The 23,915-nt window shown below is 36.9% G+C and overlaps 1 protein-coding gene across 1 annotated transcript in view; it reads left to right on the top strand.

Moving 5' to 3' along the window:
• The window catches only part of TRPM1 (transient receptor potential cation channel subfamily M member 1), a 167,339-nt gene that overhangs the window by 86,146 nt on the left and 57,278 nt on the right, over window positions 1–23,915 (top strand). Inside the window, exons 4-16 of the mRNA XM_027851493.1 lie at window positions 1,095–1,308; window positions 2,023–2,147; window positions 2,518–2,689; window positions 6,926–7,100; window positions 7,542–7,665; window positions 10,650–10,722; window positions 12,761–12,861; window positions 15,729–15,902; window positions 17,869–18,004; window positions 18,804–18,847; window positions 19,124–19,174; window positions 21,720–21,860; window positions 23,096–23,125. Coding sequence (XP_027707294.1) covers window positions 1,095–1,308; window positions 2,023–2,147; window positions 2,518–2,689; window positions 6,926–7,100; window positions 7,542–7,665; window positions 10,650–10,722; window positions 12,761–12,861; window positions 15,729–15,902; window positions 17,869–18,004; window positions 18,804–18,847; window positions 19,124–19,174; window positions 21,720–21,860; window positions 23,096–23,125 — 1,560 coding nt within the window. The remainder of the gene's footprint in view (window positions 1–1,094; window positions 1,309–2,022; window positions 2,148–2,517; window positions 2,690–6,925; window positions 7,101–7,541; window positions 7,666–10,649; window positions 10,723–12,760; window positions 12,862–15,728; window positions 15,903–17,868; window positions 18,005–18,803; window positions 18,848–19,123; window positions 19,175–21,719; window positions 21,861–23,095; window positions 23,126–23,915) is intronic.

Raw genomic sequence — 23,915 nt, 5'->3', positions numbered from 1 at the left:
CATGCATACATGCTTAGATACATTAAATTTGGAATCTTAAAAAATTCTCATGGATTTCCATGGTCCAGATTATCGGAAACTATCTACCTCACCTAAAGAGAACTCAGAAAGAGTCCTAATTCTTTGTTATAAGCGGTACCCTTTGATATTTTGGTTAACATTGCTAGACATGAGCAATTTTCTGTACCATGCATCCCTTCAGCACCTTCTGGAAGTGATTTTATTTTTATCCGGACCTGTGCTTCCATTGGTGTGGAGAACACCCAGTGAGGAAACTCCCTTTACTGATTCAGATCTGCAATTTAATGTGATTTTTAGTCTTACAGAATTGTTTGGGGGTGTTGAGAGGTTAAATGACTTGTCCAGGGTCACACAGTCAGTATGTACCAAAGACTGGACCTGAATCTAGGTCTTCTTGATTCCAAAATTGGTTTTATAAGCTCTACAGTCTCTTGCCTCTCATTTGGGAAACAGTTGAGTCCTGACAATGCTTCCTCCCACATGCCCAGCCATTGCATTTTTGTAACACCACCGATTTCACTGTCCTGTGAAAGTTTTTTGAGTAAAGATTTATTTTGTTTTGTTCAAATCCCTACAAAATGTGGTCTCCCAGAATTAGACTATCCATAGCTGGCAAATGCAATAGCAATTGGCATTTTAGCAAAGGCCACAAAGAAGTAATTCACAGAGGCTACAAATTCTGAACGGTAACCTCTTCTCTACTGACCATGTCAGGCTTTAATCTTAATGTCTACTGAAGACTTCCTATCTTGGTGCCTAGTTGTCTTGAGTAATTTGCCATTCTATTCTGCTCTTCTGCTTATGAAAGAGGGAGTCCAGGTCCTGCCCAGGGTCTCACAGCAGATCAGATGTTAGATTTCTCCACCTCTGAGTTTCTACTTTGTTATTGAACCAGTCATACAGTTGGGAGTGGAGGGGTAGAATTGACAGGGGGAGAGGTTAGTAGGGACCCTAGAGCCTACAAGGTGAAAAGAACATCCCCTACTTGAATGTATCTAATTTGACTTTTCACCTTTGAGCCAAGAAGTGTAGACAAGAGCTTGTTCTCAGAGAGTATCAAAAATCTTTTGCAGTATATCCGGGTGTCATATGACACCAAACCAGATTCGCTTCTTCATCTTATGGTGAAAGACTGGCAACTAGAACTTCCCAAGCTTTTAATCTCTGTTCATGGGGGACTCCAGAACTTTGAGATGCAGCCCAAGCTGAAGCAGGTATTTGGAAAAGGGCTAATCAAGGCTGCCATGACAACAGGAGCCTGGATTTTCACAGGAGGAGTCAGCACTGGTAAGAGTAGAGTATCTTTTTTTTTCTCTCCCATCTAATTGACAAGTGGCAGAAATTGTACGTCCCGAAGTGTCTTCCAGTAATTCAGAAAAGCCTTTTAAAAATACCTATACTCATAGCATGCATTTATATATATATATACATATATGTATATATATACACTAAAACAATACAAAGAAGACTAAATTGGTCCTTGTGTGATGATAACATCCCCTCCACCACCACTCCCTCTCAAAAACATAAATATTTCATCTTCAGAGCCTTCAGGTCTAAATCCTCCTTTAGTCAATGGCTTGTGTTTGATTTTGTTACAATCTTCATGGACCATTGAACCAAGAATAGCATTCCAAAGAGAACTCATTGGGACCTATCTTTGGATATTCAGAATCAGTGCTATAAAAATCTGCAGTGCTACTCAGGTCCTCCCTATGTAGCCTTGTGGGAGTTTTGTTTGTTTGCTTTTTTCCCCTCCAGGAACTAAGGCAAGATTATTCTTTACCATGAATTGATCATCCTATTTCATCATTTTTTTAAATCATATGGGGCACTGGTTCTTATTTTAATTCAATAGAATTCAGGAGGGTTCCCTAAAATTCATTAGTAGAGATATAAGTTGTGGTCCAAAGGGTTTGAAAAGATCACAAAATCATAGACTCTAGAGCTGGAAGGGGCCTTAGAAATCACCTATTCCAACAAATTATTGCTGCTTTGTAGGTGTCATTAGCCATGTAGGCGATGCCTTGAAGGACCATTCCTCAAAGTCCAGGGGCAGGATTTGTGCCATAGGAATTGCCCCATGGGGCATTGTGGAAAACAAGGAAGACCTCATTGGAAAGGATGTAAGTCTTTTAAGAACCTATTGTCTAAGAACAATGAATTGTCATTGTGATAGTGTAATGAATATTTCATTCATTTACTTACTATGTAATGTATTAATTCAGTAAAGGTAGAGAAGTGAAGGTGAATTAGGAATAACGACTCATGAGCTGCCTTCCATTATAAACAGGTTCTGTGAACTTGGCAATTTCACCAATGACCTTTTCAAGGACCATCATCAACTAACTATATTAGATTAGAATAGCTATTAAACATTTTACCTATCATTCTTGTCTTATCAACTTATTTCAAAACTCATTTATGAATATTGCTCCTCTAGGTTGTATTTTACAGTAATAATTAAAACTTTTAATGCCTATACATTTTCATTAGGTGTCAAGGGTTTATCAAACCATGTCAAACCCTTTAAGTAAACTTTCTGTGCTCAACAACTCTCATACTCACTTCATCTTGGCGGATAATGGCACACTTGGTAAATACGGAGCAGAAGTGAAGCTCCGGCGACAATTGGAAAAACATATCTCTTTACAAAAGATTAACACACGTAAGTAAAGTAGAAGCCCGAATAGTAATCAGCGACAAATAGAAGATTTAGATATATATTAGTTATACATGGTGTGATTACATAAAAGACATGACTGAATTTGTAACAAACCATGTCAGAGCTTATACATACAAATGAGTCTTGACCTTTTAGCAGTCACTTTGGAAGGTTACACATTTCTTCCAATGATAACATTGTTCAAAATATGTTGGGGATTCCTCTTTTGGAAATGCCTTAAGAGCTTCTAGTAAATTCTGTTGAGCATCTTCAATAGTGACAAATCTTGGTCCTCTGTGGGTCAGTTTGATTTTGGAAACAGCCAAAATTACTTGGAGCCAAGAGGTAATGAATCTACCAAAGTGATTGAGCTGGGTGATCCTTTATGATCCAATGTTGAGTCAACAATAAACATGGCTATAAAGTAATGAGATTGGTTATATATGATTCTCTTCCATGACTTGTAAACTGTCTCTGAAGACAGTTCTAAAACAGGAATTCCCAGGTTACTTAAAATGCAGTTTCATTGGAATAAGTGTATTAGCCACCAAAGGTAACAAATTGGAAAGGGATAGTACTCATTTGAAGGTATTGATTCTGGTATTTTTTTAAATACTCTCATTTTGTTTTAGTCAGACTTCTGCATGTAAGTAAGTAGTGATTGTAAAGTATATTTTTACAGTGTATGGAATTCAGCTGATAAGTAGTGGGAATTGGTTGGTAAAATTTAAAATTTTAATAATTCTTTCACCTAATAGTACTTATGATGTTTTAAAGAAGCATTTTAATAAGCTTTCACTCCACACAGTGTGAGTTGTTGGAAGATAAACTGGATTAGAAAAGAAGAAAATTGAGACTAAAACTATCAAGCAATGTTTTAGAACTGAAAGAGCAGCCTACTACTTTGAAAAGTTTTCTGACATCCTGGATTCATATCCTGAATTTAAACATTAGTTGACTTGAGTGTTTTTTGTTGTTGTGTTTTTATTCTGTTTCAAATTGTAAGTCGTCACACCACCAAAACTTCAATCGACTATGTGACCTGTGGGCTTCCCTTTGTCATCCTATGCCTGGAAATCAGAGTGGGGCAGGGACAGCAAAGGGATGCTCAGCTGTCGTCTTCTACAGCACTGACCTATTTCAGCATTAGTGATTCCAGCCTAAGCCTAGAAGACCTAATTTCTTCTACCGTCCTGGACAAAACTTAGTTGGCCACTATATTTCTGAAGACCTGAAATAATGGAAACCAATGAAATTCCAATTCAGAGTGGTACTGTTTCTTTCTGGAAGAAAACAAAACAAAATCAATACAGACGCTTTCCAGATAACAATGTTCTAGAAATGTTACCATTCAGATTTGTGTTCAAACTAAACTATATACCTACAGTTTTTGCATTATCACATAATCTGGAAGAGTGGAGAATTCCTTGCTTTTATTGGTGTTAGAATTTGGTAGCTTCTATCATCACTTAGATCAGTAGTCCTCAAAGTAGGTCCTCAGAGCGTCTGCAAGATCAAAACTATTTACATAATGATACTAAAAACGTTATTTGCCTGTTAAAATAGTCTTCCCTTTTCCAAATACAGATTGTTCTGAGACTGGATTTTCTTCATATACTTCAACCAAAATGACATATCACAACAGGTGGAATACAGAAACAGATATGAGAATCCAGCTGACTTTTATTCAGCCAGCATTAAAGAGATTTGCAAAAATATGCAAAATAATGCCATTCTCACTAAATATTTTGTTTTGGAAAATATAGTTATTTTTCATAAAATATATTATTTATGTTAACAAGTAATTAGTTTATTAGTATCATTTTAAGTGAAATAAAAATATTTTTAAAACTTTTGTTTTAATTTCTAATATGGCAAATATCAATAGATAATAACCCACACGAAAACTCTTTGGAGTCCTCCAAATTTTTAAGAGTGTAAAGGGATCACTAGCTCAAAACTATCATTTAGCTGTCACTTTTCATTTTTTTTTTTGGCTAGGCAATGGGGTTAAGTGACTTGCCCAGGGTCACACAGTTAGTAAGTGTTATGTGTCTGAGGCCAGATTTGAACTCAGGTCATCCTGAATCCAGGGCTGGTTCTCTATCCACTGCGTCACCTAGCTGCCCCATGTCACTTTTCATTTTGCAGTCATCATGTCCTTTATGTGAACTTTTTGGTTATCACTTTTTTGTGCCTTTAGTGGCTTAAGGAAAGCACTGTTTGGAAGGGGGAACCAATTGTCATTGAGAAATAAATGTTAACCGTCAAGATTGGCCTTTAAAGTATAAGATCCAGAAGTGAGCATTTTCAAAGAGCCCGTTTCTCATACTCCTCATACCCATACTGTCTCTGTCATTTTATTAATATAGAGCCATTGCAATACTGGTGTAGAACTGCCGAACTCCCTCAGTGATCTCTTAATTATTATTTTCATTACTGTGGAGCCCTGTGGGAATTACGTGGAGCTCCTTGGAAGTATAGGACTGAAGAGCCTTGTCTTACTTTATTGTTGTTGTTGTTCAGTCATTTCAGTTGTGTCTGACTCTTCATGACCCCATTTGAGGTTTTCTTGGCAGAGATACTGCAGTTTGCCATTTTCTTTTCCAGCTCATTTTACAGATGAGGAAACTGAGGCAAACAGGGTTAAGTGACTTGCCCGGGTCTCACAGCTAGTTAAGTGCCTGAGGCAAGATTTGAACTCAAGAGGATGAGTCTTCCTGACTCCAGACCTGGCACTTTATCCACTGCACCATCTAGCTGCCCCCAGGACAGTTGAATATTATCATAAACTAAGAGTTAGTCTAATAAGCCTGGTTTAACTTGTTCAGTATTTGAATGTGGACGTTTTGTTAGTGTCAACACTAGGAAAAATGGTGCTCATCGAAGTTATCTTTGGTGTCCCTTGATTTGTAGTGCAGTAGGAAAAGTGCTAGAATTGGAATTGAAGGACCAGGGTCAAATTCTTGTTCTATTTTTTATCTGCGTCACTTGGGCAAGGTATTAATCCACCTTGCCTCACTTTGCTCATCCATAAAGAGATTGGCTAGATAGTTTTGTGGGGTCAGTTTCAGCTCCTTCACATTTCTTATGCCCTTGTGCTATACTGTCTTCTAGCTTCCCAGCATTACATTGGGCTCAGCAGCCTTTATGTTCCCCGTAGCTTTACCCACTATCAAAACATACCTGTGGCAGCTAGGTGGCTCAATGGATAGAGCACCAGCCCTGAAGTCAGGAGGACCTGAGTTCAAATCCAGCCTCAGACCAAACATTTGACACTTACTAGCTGTATGACCCTGGGCAAGTCACTTAACCCCAATTGCCTTAAAAAAAAGAGAGACAGAGAAAAAATATACCTAATCCTTGTGTATGAGTTCATAGAATTCTGTAACTGAAAGGGACCTTAGAGATAATTTAACCTCTTATCCCTATTCTACAGATGAGGAAGTTGAGCCAAAAAAAAAAAAATAAAGACTCTTGTCCAATATCACTTAGAAAGTTATTAGTGGAGCTGGGACTGGAACCCATCTCCATTCTCCCGTATCACCTGTTTCTTTTGTATCCTGCCCTTTGCTAATGACTATGAGTAGTAATAGGTTATTCATTAGATAGTTCAGTTTTATGAGCATGTACAAGTCATTTCATCTCTCTAAACCTCAACTTCCTCTTTTGAAAAGTGTAGAGTGTAATATGCACAGCAGGTTTGTCACAAGGAAAGTATTTTATAGACTTTAATAAATAATGGAGATAACCCTTGTTAGTTCAATCATTAATGTGTTATCCACTCCTCCTACCAGATGATATAATGCCTCATCTCAGATAAAATGAACATTTTCTAAAGAAACATTAATGATGGGATTTCAGGGATCATAACAGTACCAATGAGAGAGGTTGTTCTGGTGACCCTCACATCATGTCCTGTAGGCAGCTGATTACTTATCAGTTATCATATGCCAGGTGAGACTTACATATTATTTAATCTGCTTATGGTTTAGGAAGTTTTCTATTTCTAGGTTCTGGGTAAAGACCAGAACATAGTCAAAATGTGGGTCTGAATAAAAATAAATGAAATCAGTACGTCTAGATCCCCTGCCTTGGTATATGTCGGGGAGGGGGGAGTGGAATGACACAAATTTGATATTGCTCCTCTTCACATATCAAAAACTTTCAGACAGATCAGATTATATTCTTGGAGTGCTATAACTTCAGTCCTGATGGAAGATATCCTTTGTGTTGTAGGACTAGGACAAGGTGTTCCTGTTGTTGGCCTCATTGTTGAAGGGGGTCCCAATGTGATATCCATTGTCCTGGAATGTCTTCGAGAAGATCCCCCTATTCCTGTTGTGATTTGTGACGGTAGCGGGCGAGCATCAGACATTTTGTCTTTTGCACACAAGTATTGTGAAGAAGGAGGGTAGGATTTCTGACATATTATCAAGGGGGCATGATTTTTCATGGTTTACCTGGTAAGCTAATAAGGAAGTCTCTTCAGAAACTAAAAAGTTTGTTTTTTTTAATATTTCAAAATAGTAAAAAATTATTGCATGAGTTTCTTCGATTCCTTAGGGTCAAGATAATGTAATTTCAACATAATTCTGTCTGAAGTGACAATATGTTCCCTTCCAACTTTATCCTCCTTTATGAGGTTTCCAGGAAGCTGGAGTTTAGTATAACTATAGACAATGCTTTCAACTAGTTTTTGTTTACAGATTTGCAATTATAGAAAAAGGAAAATCCTGGCAACCCAATGTAGCATTAAAATAGAGATTCTAGATGGATATTTAGGTGTATTTTTTTAATGACCAGAGTCTTCTGTAATGTTTTCCTCTTTCTTTTCATGCCCTTTCTTGAATAGGATAATAAGTGACTCCCTCAAGGATCAGCTTATAGTTACCATTCAGAAAACATTTAACTACAACAAGATTCAATCCCATCAGCTGTTTGTAATTATCATGGAGTGTATGAAAAAGAAAGAACTTGTAAGTATCTCAAAACTCTCTCAGTGAAGTGCTATATTCTCTTTCTAATTCTGCTCAGGCAGCTTTAAACTACATTTTGTCATGTTTTTGTTTTTCTGCTCCCAAGAAGCACTTTGCATTACATATCAAATCAATAATTTTATGAGAATCCCAACTTTCTTGTTTTACTATTCAGTTTCATAGCCTTTATTTCCAGGCCATCAAATAGGACAAGCGCACCAATGCCTAGTAAATGCGAAAGGACAATAAATACCAAGTCTCGTCGGCTATAGAATGAGTAAATTGATTTTCAGTTTAATTATTGTGTCTTTGAGATAAATTGTGGAAGATGGGCTACATTTTTTTTCTTGATATTTCTGTAGAACTTCACCAGAGCCCTTTAATAGACTTTAAAGGGATTAGAAGAATTATAAAAGAAAAGTGACTTATAGTTGTTAAACATTGTAATTACAAGGTTTTATTATTTCCATTTGAAAATGCAAAAATTCATTTCCCAAACCTTCCTTCCTATTAGGTATGCTCGTAGGACAGAGCCATTAGCTATGCCAATAGCACTGCTACCTAATATGTTGTCAAGAGTAATAGACCAGGAATCAGGGGACCTGAGTCACAGTCCTGGCTCTGACACTGATTATCTGTGTTGCCTTGGGCAAGTCATCTCATTTCTCTGGCTCCCAGTTTTTTCATCTGTAAAATGGTAATGTCTTAGGTCTCTTCCAATTCTATGACCCTAATGTGAAGTCGCCCTGTCAACATTCTAAGCTTACAAATAAGTTGCAAATACAGCATATTTGATTAGGTCAGTATTTCTATGAGCGGCAGTATTCTAGGATTCTTAACCTAGAGCCATTGAATTAAACTTTTAAAAATAATTTGTTAACTGCATTTCATTTTAATTGGTTTTCTTTTTAATCTGGCATGTCATTTTATGCATCTAAAAACATTCTGAGAAGGGGTCTGTAGGTTTCATCAGACCACGAAGGAGTCTATGACATTTAAAAAAGGAGTTTATGACATATTAAAAAATATTTTTTAAAAGAGGGTTAAGAACCCTCTGATGTAGAATCAAGAGAGCTGAATTTGAATCTCACCTTCAACTAATTACAGGATAGCCAAATCCTTGGCTCTCAGAGTTTCCATTTCCTCATATGAAAAAATGAGGACTGAGGTGAAAGTGCTTTGTGTACCTTTGTGTGCATGAGTATTAAATCTGTTAGTAGAATCTAATCTGCCTCAGTAATCAGACTATAAGCATTAAGTAAGAAAAATTCTTCCCACATATGTTGAAGTAGCAGGTTGGAAAAATAAATGCCCAGGTATATTCTACATTGCAGCAGCAACAACACTATCAGTACATTATAACTAAGCCCCATTAGAATATGAGCCAGTGAGGCATAATGGATAGCAAGCCTGCCTCAGAACCAGAAAGATCAGTTCTGATATGTAAAGTCATATGACTCTGGGCACATTAATGGACCTCTCCGTGCTCTAGGCAACTTTCCAAGATTCTAAGTTGCAGAGAAGGTGCCCTGTGTTAATGAAATCACAAGTTCAGGCTTTATCTCCATACTAATTTTGAGGCTCGCTACTATTTCATCCTTTACCTTTGAGTCCAATACAGCCTAGTGTTCAATATGAATCTTCGTTCTTTACTTGGGTGAAGACATCCCAGAGGAATGCTAAGCACTTTATACAGATATTTCACATATTTATAGCAAAAAGACATCAAATTAATTGTTCCATCTAGATGATTCTGAAATACAAAGGTAAAGGAAAAGAAAAAGATCTTAATGGTTTTCTTTCTGTACTTTCAGTCCAGCTCCTATAAGTTCAAAGTCCCCATCCTACTGGTTTACTCAGAACTAGCTAGATAAGCTTCACAAATACTGTGGACAAGTAACTGGAATGGAGAAAGACAAATTCAATTGGTGGGAGAGAAGGGCTGGCAGGCAGCTGATAACCTCAAGGGTCCCTTTGATGACTTAGTCTGTCAGGTCTTGACCACTATCTGCTCGTGTATCCATATTCTCCAATGGCCCATTCCTCACAAACCCCCAGCCTCAGATTTATAAAATAGCTAATGTTTGAGCTCCTCATTTTGGCTTCCTAGAAATATACTTCCATTTATAGCATCATTGCTATAGGTCTAAGTAATGAGCACTGAATTTAGAGCCCGGGAGCCTGAGTTCAAATCCTGACTGGGCTCCTTATTTCTGGTATGACCTTAAGCAAGTTACTTAAGCTCTATAGGATCTCTTCTTTCTCATCTGTGAAATGAGGGGATTGGACTGGATGATTGCTATGACCCCTTGCAGTCCATGTATGAGCTTTGAACTTAGTGTACCCCGTAATATTTTGCCCCAGTCATGTTTTTCATAGAGTCATTTGATGTTGTTAAGTGAACTATGGCTGTGTAGAAACATGACCAAAGTTTAAGGCAAGGAGTAAAACTATCATGAATATTATGTTGAAACTTTAGAAATAAAGTATACTCCTTATAAATGATTTAGTCCACAACTTTATTTCGGTAATTGTTGGCCTATTCTGCTTTACTTCACCTCATGGATCTGTGATACTTCCAGTGTGGTTATGGCTTCCACATACACAGACTGAGCCCCTCCCATCCATGACTTAGTAGATATAGTCTTCCACAGTTACCGTAGCCAAGAGTCATTACTCTTTGATCAGCCTGATAATGAGCCTCTCTGAATTCAGCTGGACTGGTTCTGGAGTGACGGGCGTAAGGCTCATTGCTGGGCTTATAAACATGAAAGTTGTCTTGTTTGATGGGACCTACCAGAACCTGTGCTAGATACACTGGCCTAGCCTGTGAGAAATCAGCATCCCTTCTACACCACCTCAAGGCTTTAGAAGGAGACTTGCATGGTGGTGGTATGTTCATGGTATTAAAAACATACAATTTCCTTCTCTCATTTTCAACTTTGCTTTAACACAATATTTATATTTTTAATCTCTGCTCTTAGGTCACTGTGTTCCGAATGGGTTCAGAAGGCCAACAGGATATTGAAATGGCAATTTTAACTGCTCTGCTAAAGGGTGAGTTCTCCAGAAAATCATGATTCACTTCATTTCAATTCAACATGTAGGAAATATTTTCTTTATGCCTAACATTTGGTCCTTGATTGTGAGAGAGGAGTGCTATCAGTACTCAAGCCTACCGTATTCCTTTTCCTTTCATAAAAAATTTTGTCTATTGAGGTACATCCTGAGCTAACCAGCTTAATCAAAATTAACCCAGAAGTCTCAGACTTTTAAAGCAGAAAGGTGCCTTAAAGTATACTTCATTTATTCCAATATCCTCATTTTAAATGAAGAAATAGACTCAGAGTTGTGATTTTATGTGCCTAAGATAAGTAAGTTGTGGCCTCAGGACTCTAATCCAAGTCTTGAGATTGTCCATTCAGTCAGTTTTTGCCAACACACCACATCATCTTTCCATTATCTGTTTGGTGTACAAAACTGTAGTAGAAACTTCATGAAGATATACTTTCTTATGGATTTAACAAATAAGTAAAAACAGCTTTGAGAAGAGATTTACTTCATCCTGAAACTAGAATCAGTTTTTAATGTGCCATTAATTAATTAATTAGCTCTTATTCCATATTATCCTTTGTCAAGCATACTATCTAATTAGTATAATTGATCCATGCTATATATGTCAGTGGTTCAAAGAATTTTTGATCTCATTGATATGAGTACTCTTTTTGGTGGTATATATCACAATCTATGCCTTCTTATCCTTTGGTAAATCCAGAAATTAATGAGCATTTATTAGATCCCTACTATATGTTGAGCACTATGCTAGGTGTTGGTGATACAAATATGAAAAAAGTGAAACCATCTCTCTCTCTCAAAGCGCTTATATTCTTTTTTAAAAAATTACTCAAGGTAAACACTTCCCTGCCATTAAAATTTCCTCCACTTATGTGTGGATCTATATTTGCAAATTCAGTATCTGAAATAACCTTTAGTTAAGTGGAAGGAATAAGCCAAAGGATTCATATGATTAAATATAATTAGTAATTAATAGATAATTAATATAAAAGAGTGTAAGGAACAATCATTCCTTATAAAGACAATTTGCCTTTATCTAACACATTTATAAATGTTTACAAAAATTAGTAACTTTTACTGTAAAAAAATTCTTAATGTACACATATTTTTTTCTGAAAATAAGCTCTTATAGAAGAAAGTAGGACACAACTGGTTCTTGTTTCAATAATCTTGCTCACTTGTGGGCCAAAAAAAGGAACTACTATCATCTGACTTAAATAGTTTAGGTACCCTGCATGAACCATAGCAATGGAGCATGGATATGTTATCCTTGTTAATTATGTCATTATCCTATAAAGCAACGGATGCTTGAATGAAATAAATGCTCACTTTGTCTTAGGCCAGTCAACACTGATAAGCATGAGAAATTTATAGAGTAGTTCAAAGTTTTTCTAAACCTTTTCTTCTTTCTTTCAAATAAATGTGCTATATAGGCATATATATGTCTATATAGCACATTTATTTGAGCTGTAAGAAAGAATACATATGTACATGTGTACACATGTGTGCATACACAAAACACATTTATGTCCACACATATGTACATGTATTTTATACACATACTTATATGCATACATGCCTACATACATATATTTGAGACCAAATCTCCTTATCTTGCCCAGGCTTGAAGAACAATAGACACTCATGGGCTCAGTCCCAATACTGATACACATGAGAGTTTAACCTGTTCCTTTTTTTTCCAGCTTGAGATAGTTTGCCCTTCCTTAGGCAGCCTGGTGGCCTTCCGTTCCTAGGAGCTCACCACATAGGTGCCAGACTTAGTGTAGACATCCATTTAGCATTAGCCCTAATGCCTGAACTCAAGCAATTCAGCAGCCTCAGGCTTTTCTAGTAGCAGTTATTACAGACCTGTGCCCCCCATACTTAGCTAAATGGGTCAATTTAACTACTGACCATTCTTTTTCTATAGGAGCTATAGTGACCCAAATTGTTTCTTCAATATTAAACACATTACTGCTCATTTACTTAGAAATAGGAAGTAGTTATTTTGCCTCTTTAGGAACAAATGCATCAGCTCCTGATCAGCTGAGTTTGGCTCTTGCCTGGAACCGTGTTGACATCGCACGAAGTCAAATCTTCATCTTTGGACCCCACTGGCCGGTGAGACTACCTTTTTTTTCCCCCCATTCAGAACATTTTGTATTATTTTATGCAAATGATTAATGTTGGTTTCATTATTATACCAGTCTTGCCAACATTTCTTAGTCATGTTTCATGTTCCAATTTTTTATTACATTAGGATTAAACAGAAATATTATGCTTTCCCTACGGGGGCCCAATGGACTTTGTATGTGAAAAGCAAAAAGGAGTGTGTTAATTTCTTCCTCTTAAAAGAAATAAATAGGAAAAATGTTCCTTAACTATTTTACTTGTCAGTTTTGAAAACATTATCCTTTTGAAGTATGACATAGACTAAAAAAAAAGTAGCCCCTTCAAAATCAAGTACAATTCATCTCAAGCGTTTTTGTAAGTGAAATAACTATATTGCCTGAAATAAGTACAATGTATTTATAGTATTTTTATTTATCTATTTTACTTTTGGGGGTTAATCATCAGGAAAAAAATTAATGCAAAAACTTTAAATAATAAGGTGAGTATTTTCAAAGGAAGAGAGTGACATGTGCAATGTGTTTATTAAAGTCCCTAAAAGCACAGTAGTCCAATCCTTTCAAATATTCTATTTCCTTTAGGGTCCTCTAGTTCTTAGCCTCTTGGCAAATGAGGAAATGACAAAAGAAATTGCTACAGTACTGTTTTAGGTTACTTATAACAAAGAAAACTCTGGCAGGTTGAAAAATATTGATATGGATGGTACATGAAAGCTCCATTATCTGTACTTTCAATGACTTATGAAAATATCACACAATCCTCTACCTCTTTAGGGTAGATTATGTGTTTTATACTGAAGAAAGAGGGTCTAGATAATCTCTGAAATATTCCTTCAGTAGTTGAATATTCAATCACCATCTGTTCAAAAACAATTCAACAAACATTTATTCAATGGCTACAATCTCTCTGCTAGGTGCTGAGGGGGATATACAGATAGGTAACATAGTCCTTGCCCTCAAAAAATTTATGATTTAATTTGAGAGATAAGAAATGTATGTATGTAATGATAATGTAAATTTAATAGGAAATATAATGTACAAAATAAATATAATGTGTAAGTGTATGCATACAACAATAATACAAATTTGAATAGAAAATTTGAAATGAATAAGAAAGGTACAAAGTGCTGTGTGACAGTTAGGAAGAGAGAGAGATCAGTGATACTTAGGGAAACTGAAGGCTTCATGAAGGAGTTAACAACTTGATGGGGGGCAGCTAGGTGGCGCAGTGGATGGAGCACTGGCCCTGGATTCAGGAGGACCTGAGTTCAAATCCGGCCTCAGACACATAACACTTACTAGCTATGTGACCCTGGGCAAGTCACTTAACCCCATTGCCTAGCCCCCCCCCCCAAAAAAAACAAACTTGATAGGAAAGGAGGTTTCTTCCAACCATGGAGATTAGGGTAAAGGTATTCCAGGCATCAGGAAGCATGTGATCAATGGCAAAAAAAAAAAAAAAAATACAAGATATGAACAGGCAGATGTTCCAGGTGTGTATCATAGGGTATGTTACAGGAAGTAATATGAGATAGGACTGGAAAGGGTGCGGTGGTATCAGATTGTGTAAGGCTTTGAATGACTGCCTAAGGAGTTTGGACTTTAATCACCAGTTAATAGGTACCCATTGAAGGGGTCTGAGAAAAGGAATGATATTGTGATATCTGAGCTTAAGGGAGATTGCTTTGGCAGAAGTATGAAGAACAGATTAGAAGAGATAATGAAGGAGAGCGCCATTTTCAGTCAGGCAGTTGTCCATGACAACCTATGTTAGAGAATTGGCAGTAGGAATAGGAAAAAAAAAGAGTAGAAATAAAAGGTGTTATAATAGTAGAATCAAAAGGACCTGGGAAAATAATTGGTCATAGGATGTGAGGGGAGTAGAAGAACCAAAGATTTACAACATGGGGGTCTGGATGAATGGTGATGCCAGTGATAGAAATAAGAAAGTAATCATGGGGGCAGCTGGGTGGCGCAGTGAACAGAGCATGGGCCCTGGAGTCAAGAGGACCTGAGTTCAAATTCAGCCTGACACATGATACTCACTAGCTGTGTGACTCTAAGCAAGTCACTTAACCCCAATTGCCTCATCAAAAAAAAAAAAAGTAATGATGATCATTGATGATGATGATGATGATGATGATGGTAGAATCGACCTATGACTTCATTGGTATAGGGAACTCCCAGATGAAGAAACTCCCTCTACCAATGCAAACTGGCCCTTCTCTGCAACTTAAAGAGATGCCTGGAGCACCAAGAAGTTATGTGGCCTTCACATAGCTAATATGTGTCAGAGGCAAGACTTCAGCTCAGTCTTCCTGATTTTGAGGCCAGCATTCTACCCACTACTCCACTGTACCTCCCTGTATACAGAGTGTCCCAAAAGTCTTAGTGCAGTTTTAAGCCATTTAAAATATTAAAGCTTTTGAGGACCACCTGTATAGTGCTTGGAGGTTTGCAAAGTGCTTTACATACATTATCTCATTGGTTGAAAATTAGTAGCTGTTATGCCTATTTGTCAAAGTGGCCCTTTGTGTAAATGCATGCCAATAAAAATGTGATGTCAATCTAAATATATACAACTCCTGCCCAGGGGAAAAACAAAGCAAATTGCCCTATGTCACAAACATAAGCTGTGTTAATAGACAGGCTCCCGCTTTGCAGCACATTTGGTAGCAGACAGATCAAGTCTATCCTGACTATGTATGTTTGTTAAGTGTGAACAGTGTGGAATTAATGACAGTCATGAAATTTTCCTTTGGGTAAATGTCAACTTCATAAGGGCTTCATAAAGGAGGTAACGACTCGATACGGAAGGAGGCAAATGTTTTAACCAAATGTGTTTGTTGTTCGATGTAGCCTTTAGGAAGCCTGGCACCTCCTGATAGCAAAGTACCAGAGAAGGAAAAGAAATCTCCAGCTGCTGCACCAGCCAAAGGGGGAAGAGGAAAAGGCAAAGGCAAAAAGAAAGGGAAAGTCAAAGAAGAAGTAGAAGAAGAAACTGATCCACGGAAGATTGAGCTCTTAAACTGGGTGTGTAAACAATTTCTTTCAGATTTTTGTTAGTGACAGAACGTTAGAACTTTAAGGGACTTATCTCAACCCAAATCCACATTTTACAGATGAGGAAGTGGAAGGCTGATTGAAGGGTTGTTGTTTATGATGATGATATCCCAAGTGAAGTAGTATAGAGGGAGAAAAGAAAGAGGATCCAGAATAGAACCCTGAGGGACACTTATGGTTAGAGGACATGATCTGGAGGAGGATCCAGCAAAGGAGACAGAGAAGGAACTATCAGAGAGGTAGGAGGAAAACCAGGAGAGAGATCTTTAAAATTTGTTGGTCTTAATTTCTAATGTGGTAAATATCAAAAGGTATAAACCACATAAAATAAAGCTCTCTGGGATCCTCAATAATTTTTTCAAAGTTCTCCTTGAATGCTGAGAGGACAATTTACTTGCCCAGCATCGCACAACTAGTGTATCTGTCAGAGGCAGGACTTAAACCCACACGTTTCTGCCTCTAAGGCCAGATGTCTAGCCGTAATGTCACATTATCTCTGCACATGGTAATACTGAAAAAAATATTTATCGAATGAGTGAGCTTTCTTGAAAATGAAGACCATTCAGTGTTCAAGGCATATGAGGAGTTCTAACACCTGAGAAACAAACTGTAGGGAAATTTGGCTTTAATACATTTTTGGAAATCGGGAAAGGATAAACAGTTTTTTGGAGAGAGGAAAAATCTGTGTTCTCATTATACAGTGTCCCAAAAGTCTTAATACAGTTTTAAGCTACAAAAGATTAGAACCGTACTAAGACTTTTGGGATATGTTGTACTGTGGCTTAAGTTTAGCAGTTGAAAGAACCAATGGAGTTTATTCACTAATCTTTATGCTACAATGCCATCAGCACAAGGAAGGTCCAAGGTAGGGCACTTCACAGGTTTCTAAACCAAGAACTCTTATTAGTCTCAATTTTAGTAAAGACTTGTCCTCTTGACAAGGGCTATGTGTCAGAAAAATGAGTTATCTTTCTTTTCTCCCTTTAAGACAGTGTGTTTGTTGCCCAAATGTAAGAAATTAGAATCCCCCCTTTACCTGATTCAATACCTAGCTTCCTTCAAGGGACAGACCAGGTGCTACCTTGTTAGAATGTCAACTTCCTGCTAATAGAGATTATTTCATTTATTAATTGTTGACATTACATGTGATGCTTTATGTTTAGCAAAGCGCTTTACAAATATGACCTCATTTTATCCTCTCAAAACCCTGGGAGGTAGGTGCTAGAGGCAGACAGATGTCAAGTGACTTGGGGCAGGTAGGTGGGGCAGTGGATAGAGCACTGGGCCTGAAATCTGGAAGACCTGAGTTCAAATCCAGCCTTTGACACATACTAGCTATGCAACCTTTGATAAGTCATGTAAACTGTCTGCCTCAGTTCTCTGATCTTTAAAATAGGGATAATGATATCACCTACCTCCCAGGGTTGTTGTGAGGATCAAATGAGATATTTTTAAAGTGTTTAGTATAATGCCTGGCACATAATAAATGTTAGCTATTATTATCATTGCCCAGGATCACATGACTAATTAGCATCTGAAGCCAGGATTTCTTCCTGACTCTGGGTTCAGTACTCTATTCACTGTGCCACCTTACTGCTCGTATTTGTTTTTCTTGGTGCCTAGCACAATGGAACATGGGGCTGGATAATAAAGGCTTGTTCACTGGTTAAATGATACCTCCTATAAGATTCCCAGATTTCCTTATTGCCCAGATACTAGCACTCTCTTCCTCATGAAACTGTTTTGTATTGCTTTGTGTGGTCTGCATTGACTTGTGTATGTGCTATTGCTGCTCTCCACCCCCTAGTAAAATGTAAGCTCTTTGAGGTCAAGAACTATTTATCCTCCTATCTCCAGTGCCCAGCACAGAACCTTATATAACTTAATAAATATCTGTTGAATTCCTCATTTGTTTAGTTGCTGTTTTTTTCAATAGGTGAATTCTCTAGAGCAAGCTATGTTAGATGCTTTGGTCTTAGATCGGGTTGACTTTGTGAAACTTCTTATTGAAAATGGAGTCAACATGCAACACTTTCTCACTATTCCACGGCTAGAAGAACTTTATAATACAGTAAGTATGCAAAGAATATGGAGGGCAGTGAAGACCTAAGACCTAAATAAACATACATATACTTGTGTGTGAGAGTCTATTTTAATATGGAGATAGGCAGCTAAATAGCTAGACTGTCTATTAGGCTGGTATTGGTGCATTATTGGTGCACTATGCTAAAGTATAATAAGTTTGACCACATAATGAATTTGGGGTGGAGCCCCAGTTCTAGTCTGGAGTTCTGTTGTTTAAGGGGGACTGAAATGACATTGTTCTTTTGTGGCACTCATCACAAAAATGGTTCCACTTGTAGCTCAATTCTTCATCATATTCTTGCCATTTAAAAACCAACCTGCTGAACCAAATTCTCCGTGGTTACCATTTGGGAAGTTCTAGAATCTCTGTTAATGATTCCAAGCCACTTGGGTAACACATACAATGAATCATTCATATGTGCCAAGAGAATCTGACTCAATATATTATTTTTAAGGTGATTTTATTTTATTTTCCAAATTCTCTCTTTCTCACTGCCCTGTCCCCAACCTATTGAAAAAGCAAGAAAAACAAAATCCATCACAAGTATGTACAGTCAAGCAAAACAAATTCCCACATTTGGCTGACTATATTATTAACACTGTGCAAGGGCACCAGGCAGTAGGGGATGGGCTCCATAGGGCACCCATCTTTCCATGATATTATAAGGAAAACCATAGAAACTCTTTAGTTGCACAAAGCACCATGGAACTAGTAGGAAAGTTTTTAAGTGGAATGCCTTTATTTCTAGAATATTTATTTTGGTAATTCATTTTTTTTATTCTGGATTTTTATTCTCACCATTATCGTAGTTGGCTCTAGCAGTGCAGAGGTGAAGAAGGCATTGATATGCATTCTCTCTGCAACTCATCAGGACACAGATGATAGCTTGCCCTTTTAGATAATTTTGTTATTTATTTAACATAATTTCCTATGAATTTAGCATCTGTTTACCACTGTAAGACAGAGACATCACCATAAAAGATGTAAACAGACATTAACCTAATAATGAGTGATATTTAAGGATTAGAACAATTCATGGTCCAGTAGTTGAAGATTTTTGTTTAAGAAATAATACACTAAAAATGGCTGGATGGTTCTCTTTCAGAGGCTGGGTCCACCAAACACACTTCACTTGCTTGTGAGGGATGTGAAAAAGGTCAGTCTATTATTTTATACTAATTTATGCTCCTTCAAACAAAATGGATATTTTTCTTTCGATAACAAACTCAAATCTCAGAATTTAAAGCACAGAAGATAAATAGCAATAGTGGGGTAGGAAGTTAATGTCCTAAGTATCTTTTTCACCTTAAAAAGAACCTACAGAAAACTACAAAGGACAAAATAAGAAAATGTTGCTTAGCATCAACACACACAATGAATACTTGTTGACTGGTTGATTGAAAGAATGAGCTAAAGTTTGATTGATTGATTGATTGATTGTATTGTTTTAGCCAGATATGACCTGTTACTAATGCCAGCTTTAATTATCTAAAATTCTTGAGTATCAGTGACCTGAATCTCTTCAATCATTCAACACTTCTTCATATTAGAAACCTCCTTCTTAAAGTTATTGTTCCCTTTTCACCCATTCACTTTAATTCTCTTATTCCTAGCAAGGATTGCAAGCTTTCATTTGTTTTTGTCATTTTGGGCTACCCTGACAATATGATTAGAAATTACATTTATCCTCAGCTGCTTGTCTTTAAGTCCTTTGACATTATTCCCATTTTTCATTGATAGTATTCTCATCTATTTATGCTTTATTTTTTTCCTTGGAGTTGTGCGCATTTCTTTGTCTCTTTTCTATTACTCTGTCCTGACATGTTCTCATGCAGCTAAAGGATAGAGATTTGGTTGAGTTACCACAAAGGTGATTCATTGGAGTAGAGTGAAGTCCCTGATAGGAGGACAACTGATTCAAAACTGCTATATAATTTACCTTAACATCCTGAGTAAAAGGATAATTTCAATCATATGAGGAAGTTTTTCCATCAGCCTATATAGTGAATTTTGGAGCTAGCATTTTGGAACTAGAGGACTTGGGTTTTAATCCTGGCTCTGCTGTCTACTCCCCATGTGACCTTATACAAAGCTCCTTAATTCTCTTAGCCTCCATTTTCTCATTTGTAAAAGGAGGGAGTTGAACTAGGTGATCTCATAGGATTATAAATCTATGATTTTATTGGCTTTAATCCAGCTAAAATATAAGTAATTCAATCCTAAAAATATGACAATTCCTATTATACAGATACTGAATATCTATGAACAATAAATCTACCCACATAGAATCATAGCATTCAAGAGATGTAAAGTAGCTTATAAGTTTTCTAGTTTGGCACTTATTCATAAATGTGGAAACTGAGGAGCAAAGAGGTGACATGATTTGCCCAGAGTTAAAAGATGGAGAGTGTGTTAAAAATGTTCATAAACTCACTCATGTTGTTCACCTTTATAGAATACTATAGGTTTATAAATCACTTTCCTCATTAAAAACTCTGTGCAGATATTATTAATTTCATGTTATAGATGAAGAAACTGGGGCTCAGAGTAGTGACTTGCCTATGGTTACACAGCTAATATGTATTGTCAATGGGTATTAAACCCAGGTCTTCTAATTATAATCCCAGAATTTTTCCCACTAGACCGCATTTGTATCTACTATTCCCAATATATACTCTCTGTGGTCATATTTTAAAGGAAGAATATTTTGAATGTATAGTCTCTACATGGTCATTCACAGTTCAACAATTTAATAAGCATTTCTTAACTAGGCCCTATGCTAGGCACTGAGGACGTAGTGAACAATGAAAAAGTCCCCGCTCTACAAAGTTTTAGCCATAGAAAATTATTGAAAGGAAAACAGGATGGCTTAGATAACATGATATCATGGCAAATAGCTAAAAAGAAATATGACTTCAGTAGTCAATAATTCTAACCCGTACTTGGATGAAGGAGAACAAATCAACAAGCATTTATTAAGTGCTCACTATGAATCAAATCAACAAGCATTTATTAAATGCTCACTACCTGCATTTGAGGCCTTCTTGCATTCTTATAGGACTTCCAGTGATATATTGAGCTTCTGGGGAGGAGAAAATGAAAGTACCCAGCTGAGGGAAAGTCCAGGAGAAAAGTCAGAAGTGGAGCCTAGAAAGGAGTAAAGACATGACTGGCCTGGGTGGCTTCCTTAAAATGGAGGTTCTGAGAGGAACTAGCCAATCAGAGGACGGGGTCTTAAGGGCAGAGAGTACTTCTCATGTGTGAAGTGTGATCTTTCAGGGTGAAGAAGTTTCTGGAATATTGTAAAGAAGGTCGAGAAGGAGAGTTAGGAGGATAGCCTAGAAAGAAATCAAGAGAAAGAAATATAGCCTAAAAAGAAATCAATGAATCAAAACTCATTTCACATGTCAGAGTGAATACTGACCATGTTCTGATCTCTTCTGTTACCTACAGGTGACTAATAAATCTATAATTCTCTTTTCTTCTAACAGTTTAATCCATTGTTTTTTTCAGTGGTAGGAAACAAGAAGTCAGCTTTAGTCTAGAAATAAATTAGATATTATTTGTCCCCATCTGCTATCCCAGAGCTGGTATCATTTTAGGGGTGATACATCTCATCTGTGACTTGGGGATGCACTCTATGCAGCTTATGCCTCGCTTTTCTTCACATACACATACAAATAAAATTTCTTATCTTACAGGGAAACCTCCCACCAGACTATCACATTAGCCTGATAGATATAGGTCTTGTACTAGAATACCTCATGGGTGGGGCCTACCGCTGCAACTACACTCGGAAGAGTTTTCGGACCCTATACAACAACTTGTTTGGACCAAAGAGGGTAGGAATAATTTAATGTTGCCATAATCAGTTCTCATTAGACTCAAAATGTGTTCCCTAATGTGTTCATTTTAACTCTCATTCTTCTTGAGTCACAAGGTATCCAAGTAAAAGCAGGCCAACTAGACCATTATAGCCCTTACCACATTCCATCCTGCTGCCACACTGTCGATAATCACCTGTATGAATTCATTAAGTCATTGAGCCATGACTTCTCTTTGCCTAAGTTTTATCTATGAACCAAAGGAATAATGTTTTGTATTGATGCACTATGAGATTAGTGAGAAACCTATTAAATATATATACCATGCCATCCCAGTTTTTTTGGTTATTAAAAAAAAAATACTCAAACAAGGCAGTAAATGCTTAAAGCAATAGGTCAAGACTATGGCATATTTCCCCTTCTCTGGCTGGGAAGGAACAAGGAGTAGAGGCTCTGGGGTAGTAAAGGAAAAATATAGCCAGGAGACATGCTGACACCTCTACATCAGGGCAGGCAAATGCTGCAATCAAGGTGCTCTGTGACTGTATGTGAGGGCCATAGATTTTATAGGGAGGGAACAGGTTTTGATTCAGGCAAATCTGATTGGTTTCTCCACTCTTTTTCGTAGGTAGAGAAATTGTGGGGAATAGTCAAGGCATTCCCATATGTATAGGAACAGGGCATAGAAGATTCCAGCATGGAGTGTTCCAGCAAAGGATAGGGAAGAGAAGGTGTGAAATATAGGAGGAGGGGGCAGAGGCAAATCAGAGACATTCTGCCAAAAGAGAGACAGAGGCTTTTTGGACTAGGATAATGTAAAAACTGCATTAGGCATTTAAGTGCCCTGTACATTCATGTATCAGTAGCATTTCCTAACTGGCATGTTTCTTATGAGAAATAAGTCCCACTGTTTACCACCATAGGAACAGGCATATTGCCATAGATTGTAACCCTCTTATGCAGACATGTCCTTCAATATCAATGAGGTTAATGTCAGTGACCTCTCTATTTCTACCTGGATTTGAGGCGTCTTGCATTCTTATAGGACTTCCAGTGATATATTGAGATTTCTCTTTTTCTGTGATGTTTCATACCAATACCAATGAGAGGAAACATTTATTAAATTACAACAATATCTAATCAATCTGATCTAGTCTATCATGTAAAAGTCAAGACATTAAGCGCATAAAAAGAAAATAATTAGGAGAGAATTCTAATCACAACTAATTGATTTTTTGTTTCTTTTAATGCAGCCTAAGGCTCTTAAACTTCTAGGGATGGAGGTAAGTTGAGTTTTCCAAGACTAAAGGGTTAATTAAAATACTACTGTCCAGTGCTCTTAGTGCTTTTGCTTTTATATTCATTTAATGATAAATTTTGTCTGCCAACATGTATGTATTGCTATTGATGTACTCTTCAGCTAGTTTAATTGCCATTTTTAGCCTATTTAGTGATCTGCTCACTAAATTTTTTTAGTCAGGTGGTATTACTGAATTATGCCAAAAGAGTGGGAAAAGAACATTGGTTATTTATTATTATAAAAGCAGCAGATGTAATTGCAGAACAGATTATGCAAATTCAAATACCCAAAATGTATTTTTACTCGTTTAAGAATGCCATTTAACACCAAAGATTGTGCTAAATTCTGAAGGTAAATGTTTGGGTCTGAATTAAAATGAAATTGCGTTTACCAAATAAAACGACTAAAACATTGCACTAATAGCAATGTGGTTTATATTGTTTCTGATGAAATTTCTGAGCATTGTGCTCCCAACCAACCAAATTGCAAAAAATTGGTAGCTAATTCTTTAAATTCATGTGCTTCTCCAATCAATTGTGTCACTAAAACAGTACTGCCATTAGAAATAGGAAGTGGAGAAAAGTTCTGAAGGGGTAAGTGAAAAATAAAACAGATTATCAATTCAGAATAAGACTATGTCGGTAAATATTTAACAACCAGATTTTTTCATACCCCACATTTTAAAATTTAATTTGCATTATTAACATTTCTCCATCACTTATTCTTAAGCAGAAATAATCAACAACAACAAAAATCAAGTCCTGATTTGTAGC

The sequence above is a fragment of the Vombatus ursinus genome, unplaced genomic scaffold (genome assembly GCF_900497805.2).
Source record: "Vombatus ursinus unplaced genomic scaffold, bare-nosed wombat genome assembly UNPS02009205.1, whole genome shotgun sequence".
Lineage (NCBI taxonomy): Eukaryota > Metazoa > Chordata > Mammalia > Diprotodontia > Vombatidae > Vombatus > Vombatus ursinus.
The sequence above is the reverse complement of the archived record's forward strand: the minus strand, read 5'-3'. Positions and strand labels throughout refer to the sequence as shown.